General features: G+C 40.6%; 1 protein-coding gene across 3 annotated transcripts in view; it reads left to right on the top strand.

Annotated features, from left to right (window-relative positions):
- Nucleotides 1-9,471, top strand: part of ca10b (carbonic anhydrase Xb) — a 51,269-nt gene extending 41,798 nt beyond the window's left edge. The window contains exons 4-9 of one of the 3 annotated variants that reach the window (XM_049468059.1): nt 3,118-3,303; nt 5,009-5,104; nt 5,205-5,277; nt 5,378-5,529; nt 5,649-5,823; nt 6,330-9,471. In XM_049468059.1, coding sequence (XP_049324016.1) covers nt 3,118-3,303; nt 5,009-5,104; nt 5,205-5,277; nt 5,378-5,529; nt 5,649-5,823; nt 6,330-6,352 — 705 coding nt within the window. In that variant the 3' untranslated portion in view covers nt 6,353-9,471. Of the gene's footprint in view, nt 1-3,117; nt 3,304-5,008; nt 5,105-5,204; nt 5,278-5,374; nt 5,530-5,648; nt 5,824-6,329 lie in introns of all 3 variants that reach the window. The other 2 variants (XM_049468058.1, XM_049468060.1) reach the window with 2 other exon arrangements.
- Nucleotides 9,472-16,817: the final 7,346 nt, after the last annotated feature.

The following is a 16,817-nucleotide window of genomic DNA, read 5'->3' on the forward strand; positions in this document are numbered from 1 at the left end:
GCCCCACTTCACCTAAAAAAACCTTCCCATGATTCAATGTTTAAACCTCAGCCACCCATCAGCAGAGAAACACGCCTCCATCTGCACTTCCATTATCATTTCTGCTAGTCCCTAAAGCTTATCCTCATGGGACATTAGCTTTAGATCATTAGAGACAAATACACACCTTATTATATATATATATATATATATATATATATATATATATATATATATATATATATATATATATATATATACAGAACAGGCACCTTCTCATTCAGTGTGTTTTCTTTATTTTTATGACTATTTACATTGCAGAGTATATCTATATCTATATATATATATATATATATATATATATATAATGCCTTGCAAAAGTATTTGTCCCCCTTAACTTTTGCCACCTTTCAGGCTTCAAAGATATGAAATTGTAATTTTTTTGTGAAGAATCAACAACAAGTGGGACACAATGATGAAGTGAAATGAAATTTATGGGATATTTTAAACTTGGGGCTTGGGGAGTACAATATTATTCAGCCCCTTTAGTTTCAGTGCAGCAAACTCACTCTAGAAATTCAGTGAGGATCTCTAAATGATCCAATGTTGACTAAAATGACTGATGATAAATAGAATCCACCTGTGTGTAATCAAGTCTCTGTATAAATGCATCTGCTCTGTGAGAGTCTCAGAGTTTTGTTTAAAGCGCAGAGAGCATTATGAAGACAAAGGAACACATCAGGCAGGTCCGAGATGCTGTTGTGAAGAAGTTTAAAGACGGATTTGGATACAAAAATATTTCCCAAGCTTTAAACATCACAAGGAGCACTGTGCAAGTGATCATACTGAAATGGAAGGACCATTGCAAATCTGCTGTCCCTCTAAACTTTCAGCTCAAAGACTGATCGGATATGTCGACAAGAGGCCCATGATCACTCTGGATGAACTGCAGAGATCTACAGCTAAGGTGGAAGAATCTGTCGACAGGACAACTGTAAGTCGTGCACTCCACAATCTTGGACTTTATGGAAGAGTGGCAAGAAGAAAGCTACTGTTGAAAGAAAGACATAAGAAGTGATGTTTGCATAGCAAGCATGTGGAAGAAGGTTCTGTGGTCAGATGGATCCAAAGTTGACGTTTTTGGCCTAAATACATCGTGCTTTGTGTAGTAACACAAGTAACACTGCTCATCACTCATAACACACCATCCCCAAATTGAAACATGGTGGTGGCAGCATGATGGTTTGGCCCTGCGTTTCTTCAGCAGGGACAGGGAAGATGGTTAAAATTGGTGGGAAGATGAATGGAGCCAAATACAGGATCATTCTGGAAGAAAACCTGTTGGAGTCTGCAAAAGACCTGAGACTGGGATGAAGATTTATCTTCCAACAAGACAAGGATCCAAAACATGAAGCAAAATCTACAATGGAATGGTTCACAAATAAACATATCCTGGTGTTAGAATGGCCAAGTCAAAGTCCAGACCTGAATCCAATAGAGAATCTGTGAAAAAAGCTAAAAACTGCTGTTCGCAAACGCTCTCCATCCAACCTCACTGAGCTCCAGCTGTTTTGCAAGAAAGAATGGGCAAAAATTTCAGTCTCTTGTTGTGCAAAATGGACATACCCCAAGGGACTTGCAGCAAAAGGTGGCGCTACAAAGTATTAACTCAAGGGAGCCAAATAATATTGCACGCCCCACTTTTCAGTTTTTTATTTAAAATATCCAATAAATTTGCTCCACTTCCCGATTGTGTCCCACTTGTTGTTGATTCTTCATAAAAAATTACCATTTTATATTTTTATGGTTGAAGCCTAAATGTGGCAAAAGGTTGAAAAGTTAAAGGGGGCAGAAAACTTTTGCAAGGCACTGTATATATATATATATATATATTTAGTTTAATTTGTTCATTCATTAACATTTTAATTTACTTACCTACTAAACACTGAGAGTATAATTCTGTGGTAGAACAAGAATAGACACTACAGCGCACAGACCAAAACAGACAACAGTAACTTGCTCTTGCTCCACACATATACCTACGAAAACACAGCCCAGCGAAAATAAAAGCAGATTTACTATCGTACACCCTGCGCAAGGCATGTAGCGTGGTGCGTTGCCATCGTACACCCCGTCAACAGTCTATTTTTACGCCTTGCGCACGTGTCCTTAAAATAGCAATGAACTTTTGGAATATATTAACACCAGTGGGCGTGGTGGTCTGGAAATGATGTGTGTTCAGGTACATTTCTAATGTGTTTCTATCTTGGCGGCGGAAATAAGCGGCAGAAAAAAAGCTGTTTGAGAATTTTAACAGATGCTTATTCTCACAGTGCGCGCGGAATTACCTTTGTTTTCTTAAAAACATTTTAACAATTAACGTCGGATCAAGTGTAGCAAAATCCATGGTATTAAATTCACTATTAAAGGCAAAATGTGCTGCTCATCTCTCTCTCTCTCTCTCTCTCTCTCTCTTCTGCAGCGCGGAGCTGAATTCAGCGCGAGGCTACAAATAATATAAAACTCAGTTTAGTTAAATAAAGTAAGATGAGTGAGGACCTGTAAAGTTAATCAAATATTGTCAAATATAAAGGTTTTGAGGTTGAGGTTTTGGTGAGCTGTTTTCATGATTTGAAACTAAACTGAAACTGAAACTTTTATTATTTATTATTCTTATTAGGAAGCCTGTAATTGTTTTAAATGAGTTTTTTAATGTGTTTATATTTTATAGATTGTTTTATTCATATTTATTTATTTGTATTATTTTATTGATTAAATTAGTTAGGCAAGGCGTATTTTTCGTGCGCTCATGATACCAAAGACACAGGACACGCCCCTAAATCCAGCTGCACAAAGCGCAACTACCTAAAATAGGGCCCTGTGTCGGTGACCTGAAGACATGCCAAGTATGCAAATAGATGGTGGCAGGAGCCAATGGGAAAGATGTTTTTGAAAAGTTGTATTGCAATAACAAACAAGTGACTGCAGATTATTAAATCAACACGGCTGACTTAGTTACAATGTTTAGAAATTATTCAGTTTAACAGTAGTGCAGTTTATACTTGTGAGTGTGCCAGTGGCATGAAACCAGATACAAGTTAGTAATGTGTGCATGTTTATGTGTGTGTGTGTGTTTAGATCAGTGGGATAATGTACAACACGGGTCACCATGTCTCCCTGAGGCTTGATAGAGCCCACCTGGTGAACATGTCTGGGGGTCCACTGAGCTACAGCTACAGGCTGGAGGAGATCAGACTGCACTTTGGTAGTGAAGACGGACAGGGGTCTGAACATCTGCTTAATGGACAAGCTTTTCCTGGAGAGGTGAGAAACTGAATATGAATCAACATCTTTAAGATCCCTTCTACTCTGTATAAATCTCTTATTTTTCCACCCCCAAAGCATCCCCAGACCATCATGCTGCCTCCACCATATTTGACAGATGGCATTAAGCACTGGTCATGCATCTATTCATTGGTCCTCTGCCTCACAAATGTTCTTCTGTTTGATCCAATGACCTCAAACTTGGACTCCTTTGTCCACAAAACCTTCTTCCAATCTTCCTGCATCCAATATATTTTCTCTTTGGCCCACTCTTTATTGGCCAGTGTGAGGTATGGCTTTTTCTTGGCAATTCTGCCATGAAGTTCAGCATCCTCGAAGTCGCCTCTTGATCGTTGATGCTGACACTGGTGTTTGATGGGTTCCATTTAGTTCAGATGTCAGATGATAACCTGTGAGGCGTCTTTCTCTCAAACTGCACACTCTAAGATATTTATCTTTTTGCACAGTTGTGCATCAGGGCCTCCTTTTTTGTTTTTTCAGAGCCAGTTTGTGTCACTCTTTAAAGGGAGTAGTTAACAGCATGGTAAGATATTTTCATTTATCTCGCATTAAGTAGCCTTTCTTCCTTTACTTTCAAAAAGAAGGACATTTACAAGTGAACTAAACTTTTGAGAGGTAGTGTATATGTAACACAACTGAATTTTAGATGTACACATAATTTGTTAAATGCTATATAACTGTAAATAGATGATTAGATGATGATGATTTAATGTTTAAGAAGCGAGTGCTTAGTGATGTTAGTGATGTTGGGGTGTAATTTAATGTTATTAAAGGTGTAGAGACAGGTTGGGGTGGAGGGGTGGCTAAAAGCTTGGTGCTGATGAGATTAGCTGGGTTGCTAAAATTTCTGCATGACAATAAAGGCGAACTGGCTGATGCTAGCTGGACTGCTGATGATTCTGATAAAAGGACAGAGGCTCTCGGCTCAGGCTTTGTGTTTGTTTTGTTGTTGTTTGTTTTGTTGTTTTACTGGGGTTGAAAGTGTGTCAGAAGAATCTGTCGAATACTGATCAAAGAGTTTCAGACAGAGCTTTAACCTGCAGATAGTGTGTGTGTATGTGTGTGTGTGTGTGTGTGTGTGTGTGCGTGTCTCCTGTGTCAGTTTTCTATATTCAATATCTTTCTAATTTTGAACATTTTACAAGCACTGTTTTTTCTTTTAGAAATGTATTAGTAGTTATTCTAGTTAAAATAATAAAATAAATAAAATATTATTTAAAACATTAGTGGTGCTATTATACTCCTGAATATATAAAGCCTATGTGGATGTATAAAAGACTTTTTAAATTTTAATTTAAAAGCTGTTTGACCAGTGGTAGGATGGTCCCCCCTTAAATGTGAGTCTTGGTCCTCCCAAGGTTTCTTCCTCCTCCTGCAGCTCTGAGGGAGTTTTTCCTTGCCTCCGCGCTCACTGGGGGTTCTGTATTCTGTATTTTCTATGTTTAATGTTTTGCCTGATTCTTTGTCCTGTGATCATGTTTCTGTAAAGCTGCTTTGTGCCAACACCAGTTGTAAAAAGCGCTATACAAATAAATTTGATTTGATTTGATTAGATTAAAATATGAAGTGTAAAAATCTGATATGCTATGCCATAAACTGGACCTACACAATAGCCTACACAGTAGTTTGAACAATGTTTCTACTATAAAGTTTTTAAGTTATTGATTCTGTAAATTTGTTTCAGGTGCAGTTAATCCACTACAACCAGGACCTGTACCTAAACTACAGCGCCGCTGCCAGGAGTCCCAATGGCATTGCAGTCATCTCTATATTCATGAAGGTCAATGCACACACACACACAAATGAATGTGGATTTTCCCAAATTCTTCACCATTGTTGTTATGAAACTGCAGTAAATCTATTTTTATTTTTGGTTCCAGATTTCAGAACCCACCAACTTGTTTCTAATCCGGATGCTGAGCAGAGAAATCATCACCAGAATCACATACAAGAGTAAGACCCTCCATATGTTTATACTGTGTGTGTGTGGGGGTTTGTGTTCACACGGTTCTTTAGGGTTTTTTTGTGGGTTCTTTGTGAATTCCTCCAGAAGATGCGTATGTGCTGGAGGGTCTGAATTTACAAGATCTGTTTCCGGAAACGTCACGGTTTATAACGTACGACGGTTCTCTGACCATTCCGCCGTGCCTTGAGAGCGCCACATGGATCCTGATGAACAAACCCATTTACATCTCACAGATAGAGGTTAGAACCTTCCTTTTGAAGCTTCACCTAGAATCTCCACTATCACGCTTTTATACCTAATCACCAGTCTGAATATTAATGCTAGTAAATGTGAAAACTGTGTGTGTATTTGTGTTTAGATGCAGTCTCTGCGATTATTAAGTCAGAATCAGCCAATGGAAATCTTTCTCAGTATGAGTGACAACAACCGACCGGTGCAGCAGCTCCACCAGCGCTGCCTCCGCACCAACATCCACTACAACCAGCAAGGAAGAAACTGCCCCAACAACCGCATGCTCCGCCCACAGTACAGAGGTACTATCAGAGAATCTTTAATAGAGTCACTCCTGAGTTTGTCCACACAAAACAATATCAAATGTTTCAGCACTGCAGACCGTTTTCTTTTCTTTTCTTTTTTTTTTACAAAATGCATCATTAGTTACTACCTCCTCAGTGATTACCCATTCATTTTGTACTCAATCATGGGCTCCCTTTAGAGGTTTAGAGGTCATTTTCTGATATAGCGGCAGAGAAAGGAAGTAAGTATGCTCTCTATAAGTTGGTTTTGATACACACAGTGAACTGCTGTAGGCTGAATGGGTGGGGCTAATCTACTGTTGGCTTGATGGGTGCTTTAGACTAAATAAGTTCAATAAACAGCTATAGGCTGATTGTTCAGACTAAACTGCTGTAGAGTTTTTCTGCCTTAAGCTAAAAGGTGGGGTTATACTGCAATATGCTGACTGGATATCCCTAAACTGATGTAGGATGAAGTGTCTGTGTTTAGGGTTTAATTTGCTCTGTTTGGTTTTGTGTTTCAGTGAACGAGTGGCTGCTGAAGTAACTGTGTTCTGGAGCTGAGTTTCAGTCCACTGAGAATGATTCTGAGGCAGAGGACAGAACTTCATAACATCGCCTCCTATTTTTATACGTATTTATATGTTTATATCCCAGAGGAGGAGGAGGGGGCAGAACCCTGCGTGTTGCTCCTAGATATACAGATGGAGGATAATGAACAGGCCCACAGCTGCACCCAAACTTGTCAACTTTGTCAATACATTTTGGGAAAATTCTAATTGTGTACAGTTTCCAGACTCAGAGGAACCACACTGAGGGGTGGTGGATGATTATGGAAGGACGTTCTGAGCATGTTGCCTTCTGTCTCTGTTTACAGTAATAAACACCTGATCAATATCTGTCCAATAAACCTGATCCAGGTGATCAATAGCTGTGCTGTTTCTTAAAGAACTGCAGAACCAGATACAAACACAAGGGTTCTCCTATCGTTCTTTAGTAAAAGCTGTGGTTCTGAACAAGGCCATCTTTTCTGCACAGATTTGAAGGACGCTTTGAATGTTGACAGTTTTTTCTCAGTCACTCTGATATATTTCTCAGATCATAACTGGATTTTTCTTTGCTATTTATTTAATCCACATCATCTAGTCAGTTGTGTCTGTCATATAAACTGTTTCTCATTTATTTTGAACAAAAATCAAATGCTTTGGCATATGTCAGCAAATGATGTTATACTATTGTCTGCTTCTTTCCCCTTCATTATCAATCACTTTTATCATGCAGATCAAAATGTACTTTACTCTGCTCAACTGTTCTACCATTTAAAAACACTGAACCAGTTGTTAGGATCTGTGAAGCAGATTTTATCAATTTCTGTATAAGCCATTTATTTGAGCTAAACCACTGATAAAGCAAGCACAGTTTAAACTGATATATTAGCTAGATAACACTAATTACCACAGCTGTGAACAAACACTGTGTCCGTCTGCGCTGCATTCACTGCTCACAGCCGCGTGACTCTGTTTATTATGTATAAATCTGCGCTGCACGTAGAAACACAAAATCTTCTCGCTGTATTTACTTTTTTCTTATATTTATATTTAACGTACTTCCGTGTCAGACAGCTCTGACCAATCAGAGGACACAGGCTGCTCCCGTGGTTTATTGATGCGCATTTTGGTGCGTTTACATTTATGCCTATGTGAAACCAGACCGAACAGAGCGAGAAAACGCTCCAAGTAAACGAACTCATTAACTGATTCAGACCAGAGAAACGAACTACAGGTGTGAAAATGCCCTAAAAGACCTTTTTTCTTTTTAGCTTGTGGAATTAGACATAATCGTTCATATATGCCACCATTCAAAAAGGGTTCTCTAAAGCTTCTTATTTACAAAGAACCATGACAACATAAAAGGTTTCTTTGTTTTTTTAATCATTTTTTAGGCCGAAAAACTGCTTTTTCATGCTATAAAGGATATGCTTTGCTTATAGACCAACTGAATGCTTAGATGTTCTTTGTCTCTCACAGTTGTCACTATTATCACTATTGTCAGTCCTGCAGTGCAGTATTTCAATTTCTATTTACCTGGAGTACTGAAATTAATTACATGTGCATTTTTCAATAGTTGCTGACCTGCAGGACAAAGCCAGATGTTGGTAATTCAGCTATAAAGAGTAAAATCCACCCTGGATTTTGTACTGACTACCTGGATGGCTTTGTGTGTAGCTTATTCAAAATCTGGGGATGGATTTTACTCTCTGGACCTGGATTCTTCACCTCTAAAAAAAAGGACACATTTATTGTTTAAAATGTAATTAGAACATCAAGCACACACACACACACTCAGCTGTCCCTCAGTCACATTATGTTCAGTCTATTTCCTATTAAAATCATCCAGCTGAATTCACTCAGTGTTAAATTAAATTAATGAAATGATAACTCATCTCTAAAATGCATTGCTGTCCATTACTCACCACATCACATCATCAAAAGCAATGACGACGCTTTAGGCTCCGTATTTATTCTTTTAATACAGTTTAATTGTGTACTAACTCCCACAGGAAGGAAACTGCCACTGATTCTTCAGAATTCTCTAAACAACAATCATTGTAAACAGACTTACACACAGCAGCAGATCCTAAGCATCATAACTGATATTTCATATAAAACCACATAAAAATATCAAAAATAACAGGCCTAGACTCATTTTGCTGGCCGCTAAAGAAGAGTATTAAATTCATTTGTACAATAATTTTACACAGTAACATTTTCAGTGAAAAGTAGAGCAGAATACAATGTAGTGCTATAGTGTAGAGTAGATTAATATAGTATAGTTTAGTATAGAGTAGTACATAATAGTTTAGCATAGTTTAGTGCAATATTGTATAGTTAAGTATACTGTTTAGTATAGTATAAAATACTATAGTAAACAGAAGTTTAGTGTAGTATAGTATAAATGCACTGTGGTATGGTGCACTATAGCATATTATAAAATAAGGTGCAGTATAACAGGTATAGTGCATTATAGTGTAGAAGACGGATGTATATAACCTTGTATATAAAAGTACTGGATGGAGCACCAGTTTCACTGCTGTACAGCACAATGCTGAGGGGTTTTATTGGCAGTCATTTTCTACAGGGACTAGCAGAGATGCTCACAAGTCTTTGATCACGAGTCCGAATCAAGTCTCAAGTCTCTTCTTGCAAAATAAAAGTCAAAGAAATACTCTGTGAGGCAAATAAGGCCTGGTCTTGAAAAAATAATGGAAAATTAATAACAGAAAAATGAATATGAAATTGGAAAATAACCAACTAAACTAAGCCCAATAAAATCTAATCTAACGAATTTCAAACGATAAAAACTAAAAACTCAGCAGAAGAGTAGTATTAAATAAAGTAATACTTAAAAAAAAACAATAAACTGCATCTGGATAAGTTAGCAAAGCTATGCGCTTTCTCAACATTTTGTTCTGCTGAACTGAGTGCTGGTATTCGAAAGAGTTCTGCATACTAGAGTTAAGATTGTCTGCCTGCCAGTGTCACCATAAAATTGGCATCTCTGTGGTGCTGCTCATAAGAGGCGTGGGCCTGTTTTTCTCTGTAAAGCTGCTTTGTAACAACCTTTGTTGTAAAAAGTGCTATAAAAATAAAATTGAATTGAACCCGAGCCCAAGTCGGAGGCTAAACCTCAGCCTGAACCCGAGCCTAAAGCATAAACTCGAGCCTTAACCCGAGTCTGAACCCAAGCCTGACTGACCCGACACCTAAACCCAAGCCTAAACCCTAGCCTTAACCTTTGTCTGAACCCAAGCCTGACTGACCCGACGCCTAAACCCAAGCCTGAACCCGAGCCTAAACCCTAGCCTTAACCCGAGTCTGAACCCGTGCCTTAACCCAAGCCTGACTTGCCTGAACTTGGGCCTAAGTTTTAATGTAACAAATTACATTGTGATTTTACAGTTACAATTCATCCACCTGTTTAAAGCTTAAAACCTGTTGTTTTAATCGGTGCGCTGTGCACCTCACGATTTGGCGCATCTTTTAAGCAAGATGATGGACAGTTTTGGGGCACAGATGATAAAGTACAGCACGTACATCTCAGAATTGTAGTTAAAAGGTCAGTTTTAATGCTCTACTAAATTAATATCGGACAGCTTGTGAGTCAGACTACAGTGTCAGCATATACAGGTCCTTCTCAAAAAATTAGCATAGTGTGATAAAATTCCTTCTTTTCTAAAATGAAATGATCAAAATTAAACTTTCATATATTTTAGATTCATTGCACACCAACTGAAATATTTTAGGTCTTTTATTGTTTTAATACTGATGATTTTGGCATACAGCTCATGAAAACCCAAAATTCCTATCTCACAAAATTAGCATATCATAAAAAAAGGTTCTCTAAACGAGCTATTAACCTAATCATCTGAATCAACGAATTAACTCTAAACACCTGCAAAAGATTCCTGAGGCTTTAAAAAAATCCCAGCCTGGTTCATTACTCAAAACCACAATCATGGGTAAGACTGCCGACCTGACTGCTGTCCAGAAGACCATCCTTGACACCCTCAAGCAAGAGGGTAAGACACAGAAAGAAATTTCTGAACGAATAGGCTGTTCCCAGAGTGCTGTATCAAGGCACCTCAGTGGGAAGTCTGTGGGAAGGAAAAAGTGTGGCAGAAAACGCTGCACAACCAGAAGAGGTGACCGGACCCCGAGGAAGATTGTGGAGAAGGGCCGATTCCAGACCTCGGGGGACCTGCGGAAGCAGTGGACTGAGTCTGGAGTAGAAACATCCAGAGCCACCGTGCGCAGACGTGTGCAGGAAATGGGCTACAGGTGCCGCATTCCCCAGGTCAAGCCACTTTTGAACCAGAAACAGCGGCAGAAGCGCCTGACCTGGACTACAGAGAAGCAGCACTGGACTGTTGCTCAGTGGTCCAAAGTACTTTTTTTTTTATGAAAGCAGTGCCAGAGTCTGGAGGAAGACTGTGGAGAAGGAAATGCCAAAATGCCTGAAGTCCAGTGTCAAGTACCCACAGTCAGTGATGGTCTGGGGTGCCATGTCAGCTGCTGGTGTTGGTCCACTGTGTTTTATCAAGGGCAGGATCAACGCAGCTAGCTATCAGGAGATTTTGGAGCACTTCATGCTTCCATCTGCTAAAAAGCTTTATGAAGATGAAGATTTCATTTTTCAGCAGGACCTGGCACCTGCACGTGCCAAAACCACGCGTAAATGTGATCTGGTCACTGGTCACTTGCCAAAACAGACAAACCAAGTCTCCCTGAAGCTACGAGAGTCTTCCGCATTTCGGTAGTGGCTCCCTGATGCCCGCGAGTCACATATAATCTCCCGGAATTCAGAACAAGTGCGACAAACTTTTTTTCTCGAATCATGTGTGGAAAGGAGAGAGAGAAAACAGAGAGGGTTCTGATTGGCCTGTTCTCTGCAAAGAGTGTGTTTTTAGTGTGGGAGGGCAGTGTTTTTCCCCCCTCCCGGACAGGATTTTTTCAGTGAGTGAGAGAAAGCAGATCATGGCGGAGGCAATATTAATAATTATTGTAATATGATATGAAATGTTTTTGATGTTGTGCAATTTTTTGTGATATTGTAACTGTCAATTTTTGTCAAATAAAGGCTTTTTAAAAAAAAAAAAAAAAAAAGGAAAGCAGAGGCAGGGCCTTCCAAAAACTTATTTCACCTCTGAATACTCAAAATTTAATTTTTAAAACAGTCAAATTAATTAATATAAATGTAAAGTTTCGTTATCCTTTGGTGTGTGCAAGTTTTTTTTGTTTTGTTTTTTTTTTGGCGGGGGGGAGGGAGGGGGGGTGTAACCTCCCTGAAATCAACTTTTGCAACTGCCAAAACCATGGTATTACTGTGCTCAATTGGCCTGCCAACTCTCCTGACCTGAACCCCATAGAGAATCTGTGGGATATTGTGAAAAGAAAGTTGAGAGACGCAAGACCGAGGGCATAACTGAACATAATTATTTGAAGGTTGACTTTTTTTGTATTAAAAACACTTTTCTGTTATTGGTCGGATGAAATATGCTAATTTTTTTAGAAGGACCTGTAAATCGCGTCCGTTTTCCTACAAGACAAACCATTCAAACGTGCAGATGAGCTCTCATTAAAAATCACACAGTGTCTGTCTTGGTTAAAATACTTAGGTACAGCTATTTAATATAGATTAATAAATTAACATTCATTAAAAGATCAGTGAGAAGTTCTGTATGCTGAATGACAAAGAATCTATCAACCAGCTAAAAGCTAATAAGCTAACAACAACATTTAATAATAACAGAAAAATAGATATGAAATTGGAAAATAAGCAACTAAAGTAAGCTCAAAATGCTAAAAGAAATATAGTCTAAACAGCAGTAGAAAAACATAGTCTGGGCTACTGAACCAAACAAAGAAATAACAAAAAATGTACAAAAACAACAATTTAACAGCCACTAAAATGGCACAAATCTCAAAGCAGCATCTCAAAAGCCAGAATATGCAGCAAAGACCAGCGCTATGAGATGCAACACCTGTAAAACAGAAGGAGCAGTGGCAGCGCGACGGTTCTAGTAAAATACATTAGTAAGTAAAAAGCATTTTAATAAGGGGACACACCATTTTGGCTAGCTTCCAACAACAGAGCCTAAAGTTTTATCACGTTGATATATATATACATATATATATATATGTATATATATATCAAAGATGATGTAAAGTGTCACACAGGTGGTTTTACTGTCCGATAACCAGCGAGGAATATCGTGTTTATTCCCGTGAAGAACTGCTGGCCCTTCGACCCGCGGGACGTGGGGGCATTGTCCACTCAATACCGGGGGAACTAAGGAGGAATTACCGAGGCTGTAGGGCCGGAGCTAAGCTAAAGGCTAAGCTAAAGGCTAAGAGTACGGAGAAGCGCTGGAGGTACAAACCCTCAGTTCCGTCGGTGGTTATGGGGAATGTCAACTCACTGACCAACAAAACCGACGAGCTAGCGTGTCTGGTGAAGAATCAGAAGCTCTACAGGGAGTGTAGCGTGCTGTGTTTCACCGAGACCTGGCTCACCCCCAACACGCCGGATGCTAACGTGGAGCTACATGTAAACGTGAAGGAGGTGATCTGCTGTCGGGATATTGAACTGTTAGCGGTGAGTCTCCGACCTTATTACATGCCGCGGGAGCTCTCTCATGCGATCCTCGTCTGTGTTTACATTCAGCCGAGAGCGGACGTACAGGCGGCGTGTGACGTCATCCACTCCACCGTCGCAGCGCTGCAGACACAGCACCCTGACGCCTTCTATAAGGCGTATTTTGAACATGGTCTGACATTGCAAGCCTTGTGCAGTCAGCAAAAACTGTTCTACAATTCAACGGAAAATTTTGCAGAGCCATGATTGCACTGACCTAAAGGCAGGGTAAACACTATGGATATAAAATGGCGGGGGTTACATTATGTGAAATAGGGGGTACATCATAGACACATGATTACAACGTTTCAGTTATGTGGACCTTGCGTGCAGAGTGTGTATGAGTATGTATGGGGCTATGTCACGGTACGTAGACACTGCGTTGTAACCCACGTAAGCGTCTTATGAATATGGAATACAATACGTTGCATGACATCATGTGTTGTCAGGCTGCCTTATTACAATGCAAATGTATGCATAGGCGCGTTTACCGATTGGATGTTAGATGCCAAAACGTGTATACACGAACAGTTTTACCGCCTGTACACGTGATTTTTTTACGTGTGGACACGTCATATTTTTACGCGTGGAGGCGTTTCTTTCCCACACGTTTTGGCTTAGTTGGCTTGCCATATCTATGTGATTACTGGTGATTTTAATCACGTAACGCTGGACTCTACACTGCCTGCCTTTTTCCAGTTTGTGGACTGTCCCACCAGGAAGAACAGAACCATAGACTTGCTGTATGCTAATGTGAGGGATGCATACAGGGCTATTCCACTACCACCGCTGGGGAGATCAGATCACAACCTGGTCTTCCTACAGCCTCAGTACAAACCACTGGTACTGAGGCAGCCCACTACCACACGCTCATTCAGAGTCTGGTCTCCTGAAGCAGAGGAAGCCCTAAGGGACTGCTATGACACCACTGACTGGAGCGTGCTGCTGCACCCACATGGCGAGGACATTGAGGGGCTGACTCACTGTGTTACAGACTACTTGAATTACTGTATGGATGTTGCTGTTCCCACAAAGACTGTACGCTGCTTTCCAAACAACAAACCTTGGATTACCAGCACCGTCAAGGACCTCCTCAACCAAAAGAAGAGGGCGTTCAAAGATGGAAACCTGGTAGAGCTGAAGCGCGTACAGGGGGAACTCAAGGTACGTCTTAAAGAGGCCAAGGAGTCTTACAGGAAAAAGGTGGAAAGAAAGCTGCAAGATAACAACACAAAGGAAGTCTGGGGTGCGATGAAAACCATCACTGGGTGCAAGAACAACAGCGGCAACCCAGCAGATGGGGGTGTGGACAGAGCAAACCAGTTTAACAACTTTTACAACAGGTTTGACTGTCCTGCTCCTGCTGCCCCCTCCTTCTACCCCCCTGCATCTTTACCATCATCTCCATCTCCACCGCCACCACCATCATCATCTCCATCTCCACCATCTTCATCATCATCATCACCACCATTACCCTCTCCTCCATCTTCACCACCACCACCACCAACCTCATCACCTCCATCATCATCTTCATCACCCTCACCTCCACCATCTTCATCACCACCATCACCCTCACCCCAACCATCTTCTTCATCATCATCATCACCACCAGCACCCTCACCCCCACCATCTTCTTCATCATCATCGTCACCACCATCAACACTATCAGCTAGCAGACAAATCAGCTCCTCCAGTCCACCAACCTTTACTGCAGACCAAGTCAGGAGACAGCTGAGGAGACTTCACCCCAGGAAGGCAGCTGGCCCGGACAGAGTGTGCCCCAGAATGCTCAAGGCTTGTGCTGTTCAACTGGGTGAGCCCCTCCAACATGTGTTTAACCTGAGTCTGCGTCTAGGGAGAGTTCCTGCCACGTGGAAGACAACCTGCCTCGTTCCAGTTCCTAAGAAGGCACACCCGAAGGAGCTGAATGACTACAGGCCAGTTGCTTTGAACCATCTACAGCTGAACATCTCCAAAACCAAGGAGATGTGCATAGACTTCAGAAGGTCCAGGCCCTCTGCTCAGCAGCCAATCTCCATCGAGGGGGTCAATGTGGAAGTGGTCAAGTCCTACAGATACCTTGGTGTGCACCTGGACGATAGGCTGGACTGGTCAGTGAACACTGACTCCCTCTACAGGAAGGCCCAGAGCAGACTGTACTTCCTCAGAAGGCTTGGGTCCTTTAACATCTGCCAGAAACTCCTGCTGATGTTCTACCAGTCTGTGGTAGCCAGCGTCCTCTTTTACGCTGTAGTGTGCTGGGGAGGCAGCATCAGCAAGAGGGACGCTGGACGACTGAACAGGCTGGTGAGGAAAGCTGGTTCTGTGTTGGGACTAGAGCTGGAGTCCTTAACACCACTGGCAGAGAGGAGAGCCCTCAGCAAGCTGCTGAACATCATGGACAATGTTCACCACCCTCTGCACAGCACCATCACCAGGCAGAGGAGCTCATTCAGCGGCAGACTGCTGTCCCAGTCCTGCTCCACAGACAGACTTCGAAAGTCTTTTGTCCCTCAGGCCATAAGACTTTTCAACTCATCTCAGCACAGCAAACTGAAGACTCTGTGACACCTTTTCTTTCCAGCAATTCTGTCCACACCATGGACATACCCCCATCTATGGTCACACTATCTTGCTGATGCCCATAACACTATTTTTATAGTTCTACCCTATTTTGCACTAGTAGTTCATTCACTAGTTCATTCATCTACTGTTTACGTATCATTTGCACTGCTAAATTTAAATTATTATATAACTGTGTTTGCACTTTCTGTATGGCGGACATCAGTTATCCTTATCCTTACTTTATGCACATCAACTGGTGTTCGCTGTCTATTGTGTTCAACTGCACTACCTCCATTTTACATCACACACACACACTAAAGACTGTATTTTTTTTATCTTTTTGTAACTTTGTGTACTATACACACCTGCTGCTGGATGTCTATCTATCTATCTATCTATCTATCTATCTATCTATCTATCTATCTATCTATCTATCTATCTATCTTTCTTTCTTTCTTTCTTTCTTTCTTTCTTTCTTTCTTGCTTGGATATGTTTTTCCAGTCCAGCTGCTCTCTCTTCCTCTCCCGTTCTCTCACTCTTCTCCCAAAAAAGCTCCTAGCCCCGCCCACTACTTAGACTTTTGACTGACAAGCAGATAAACTAATCACCTTGCAGCAACTAAAAAGATATCTCAACAGAAATTACTGAATTAAAATGTGAGCACAAATAAACTATTGTAAAAATGAATGAACTTGATGATTTAAATGAAGTTTTAATATAATTTCCTTGAAATCTCTTTTTAAATAACTGAAAAATTAAACAAGGCTACATAATAGACCAGTGCAGCCATGTTGTCAGTTTGTAGTTAGGTCCCCTTTCTACACTGCTTTTTTCTTTGGGCAAAATAAATGTGGTTTTCAAAAGCTCGCCTCTATCACATTCTGTGGTAAATAAATATGTTCAGAACCCTGTACGTTTCATTCTGTGTACATCACTGGATCCTCTGAATTATGAAATCGATTAAGTAATAAGAAAAATGCTAACTTTAAGCTCATGCTACAGCGCACTGAATTGATGGCACAGGCAGAGATATGACACCAGCAAACTCCGGATAGGTCATGTTTTTTATTATTATCCTCACAGGGAATCATTGATTAGTTTGATTTGATTAGTGCTCATACCAATATGATAGCACATAGAACATTCATCTGTTTCTCTAATCAAGCATCCTAATACCACAGCAGCTACACTGGAAAAGCATGGCACAGTGTTTAAAGAATGTTTCTGGAGTAACACTGTGCTGCTTGTTTTA

The sequence above is a fragment of the Astyanax mexicanus genome, chromosome 19 (genome assembly GCF_023375975.1).
Source record: "Astyanax mexicanus isolate ESR-SI-001 chromosome 19, AstMex3_surface, whole genome shotgun sequence".
Taxonomy (NCBI): Eukaryota; Metazoa; Chordata; class Actinopteri; order Characiformes; family Acestrorhamphidae; genus Astyanax; species Astyanax mexicanus.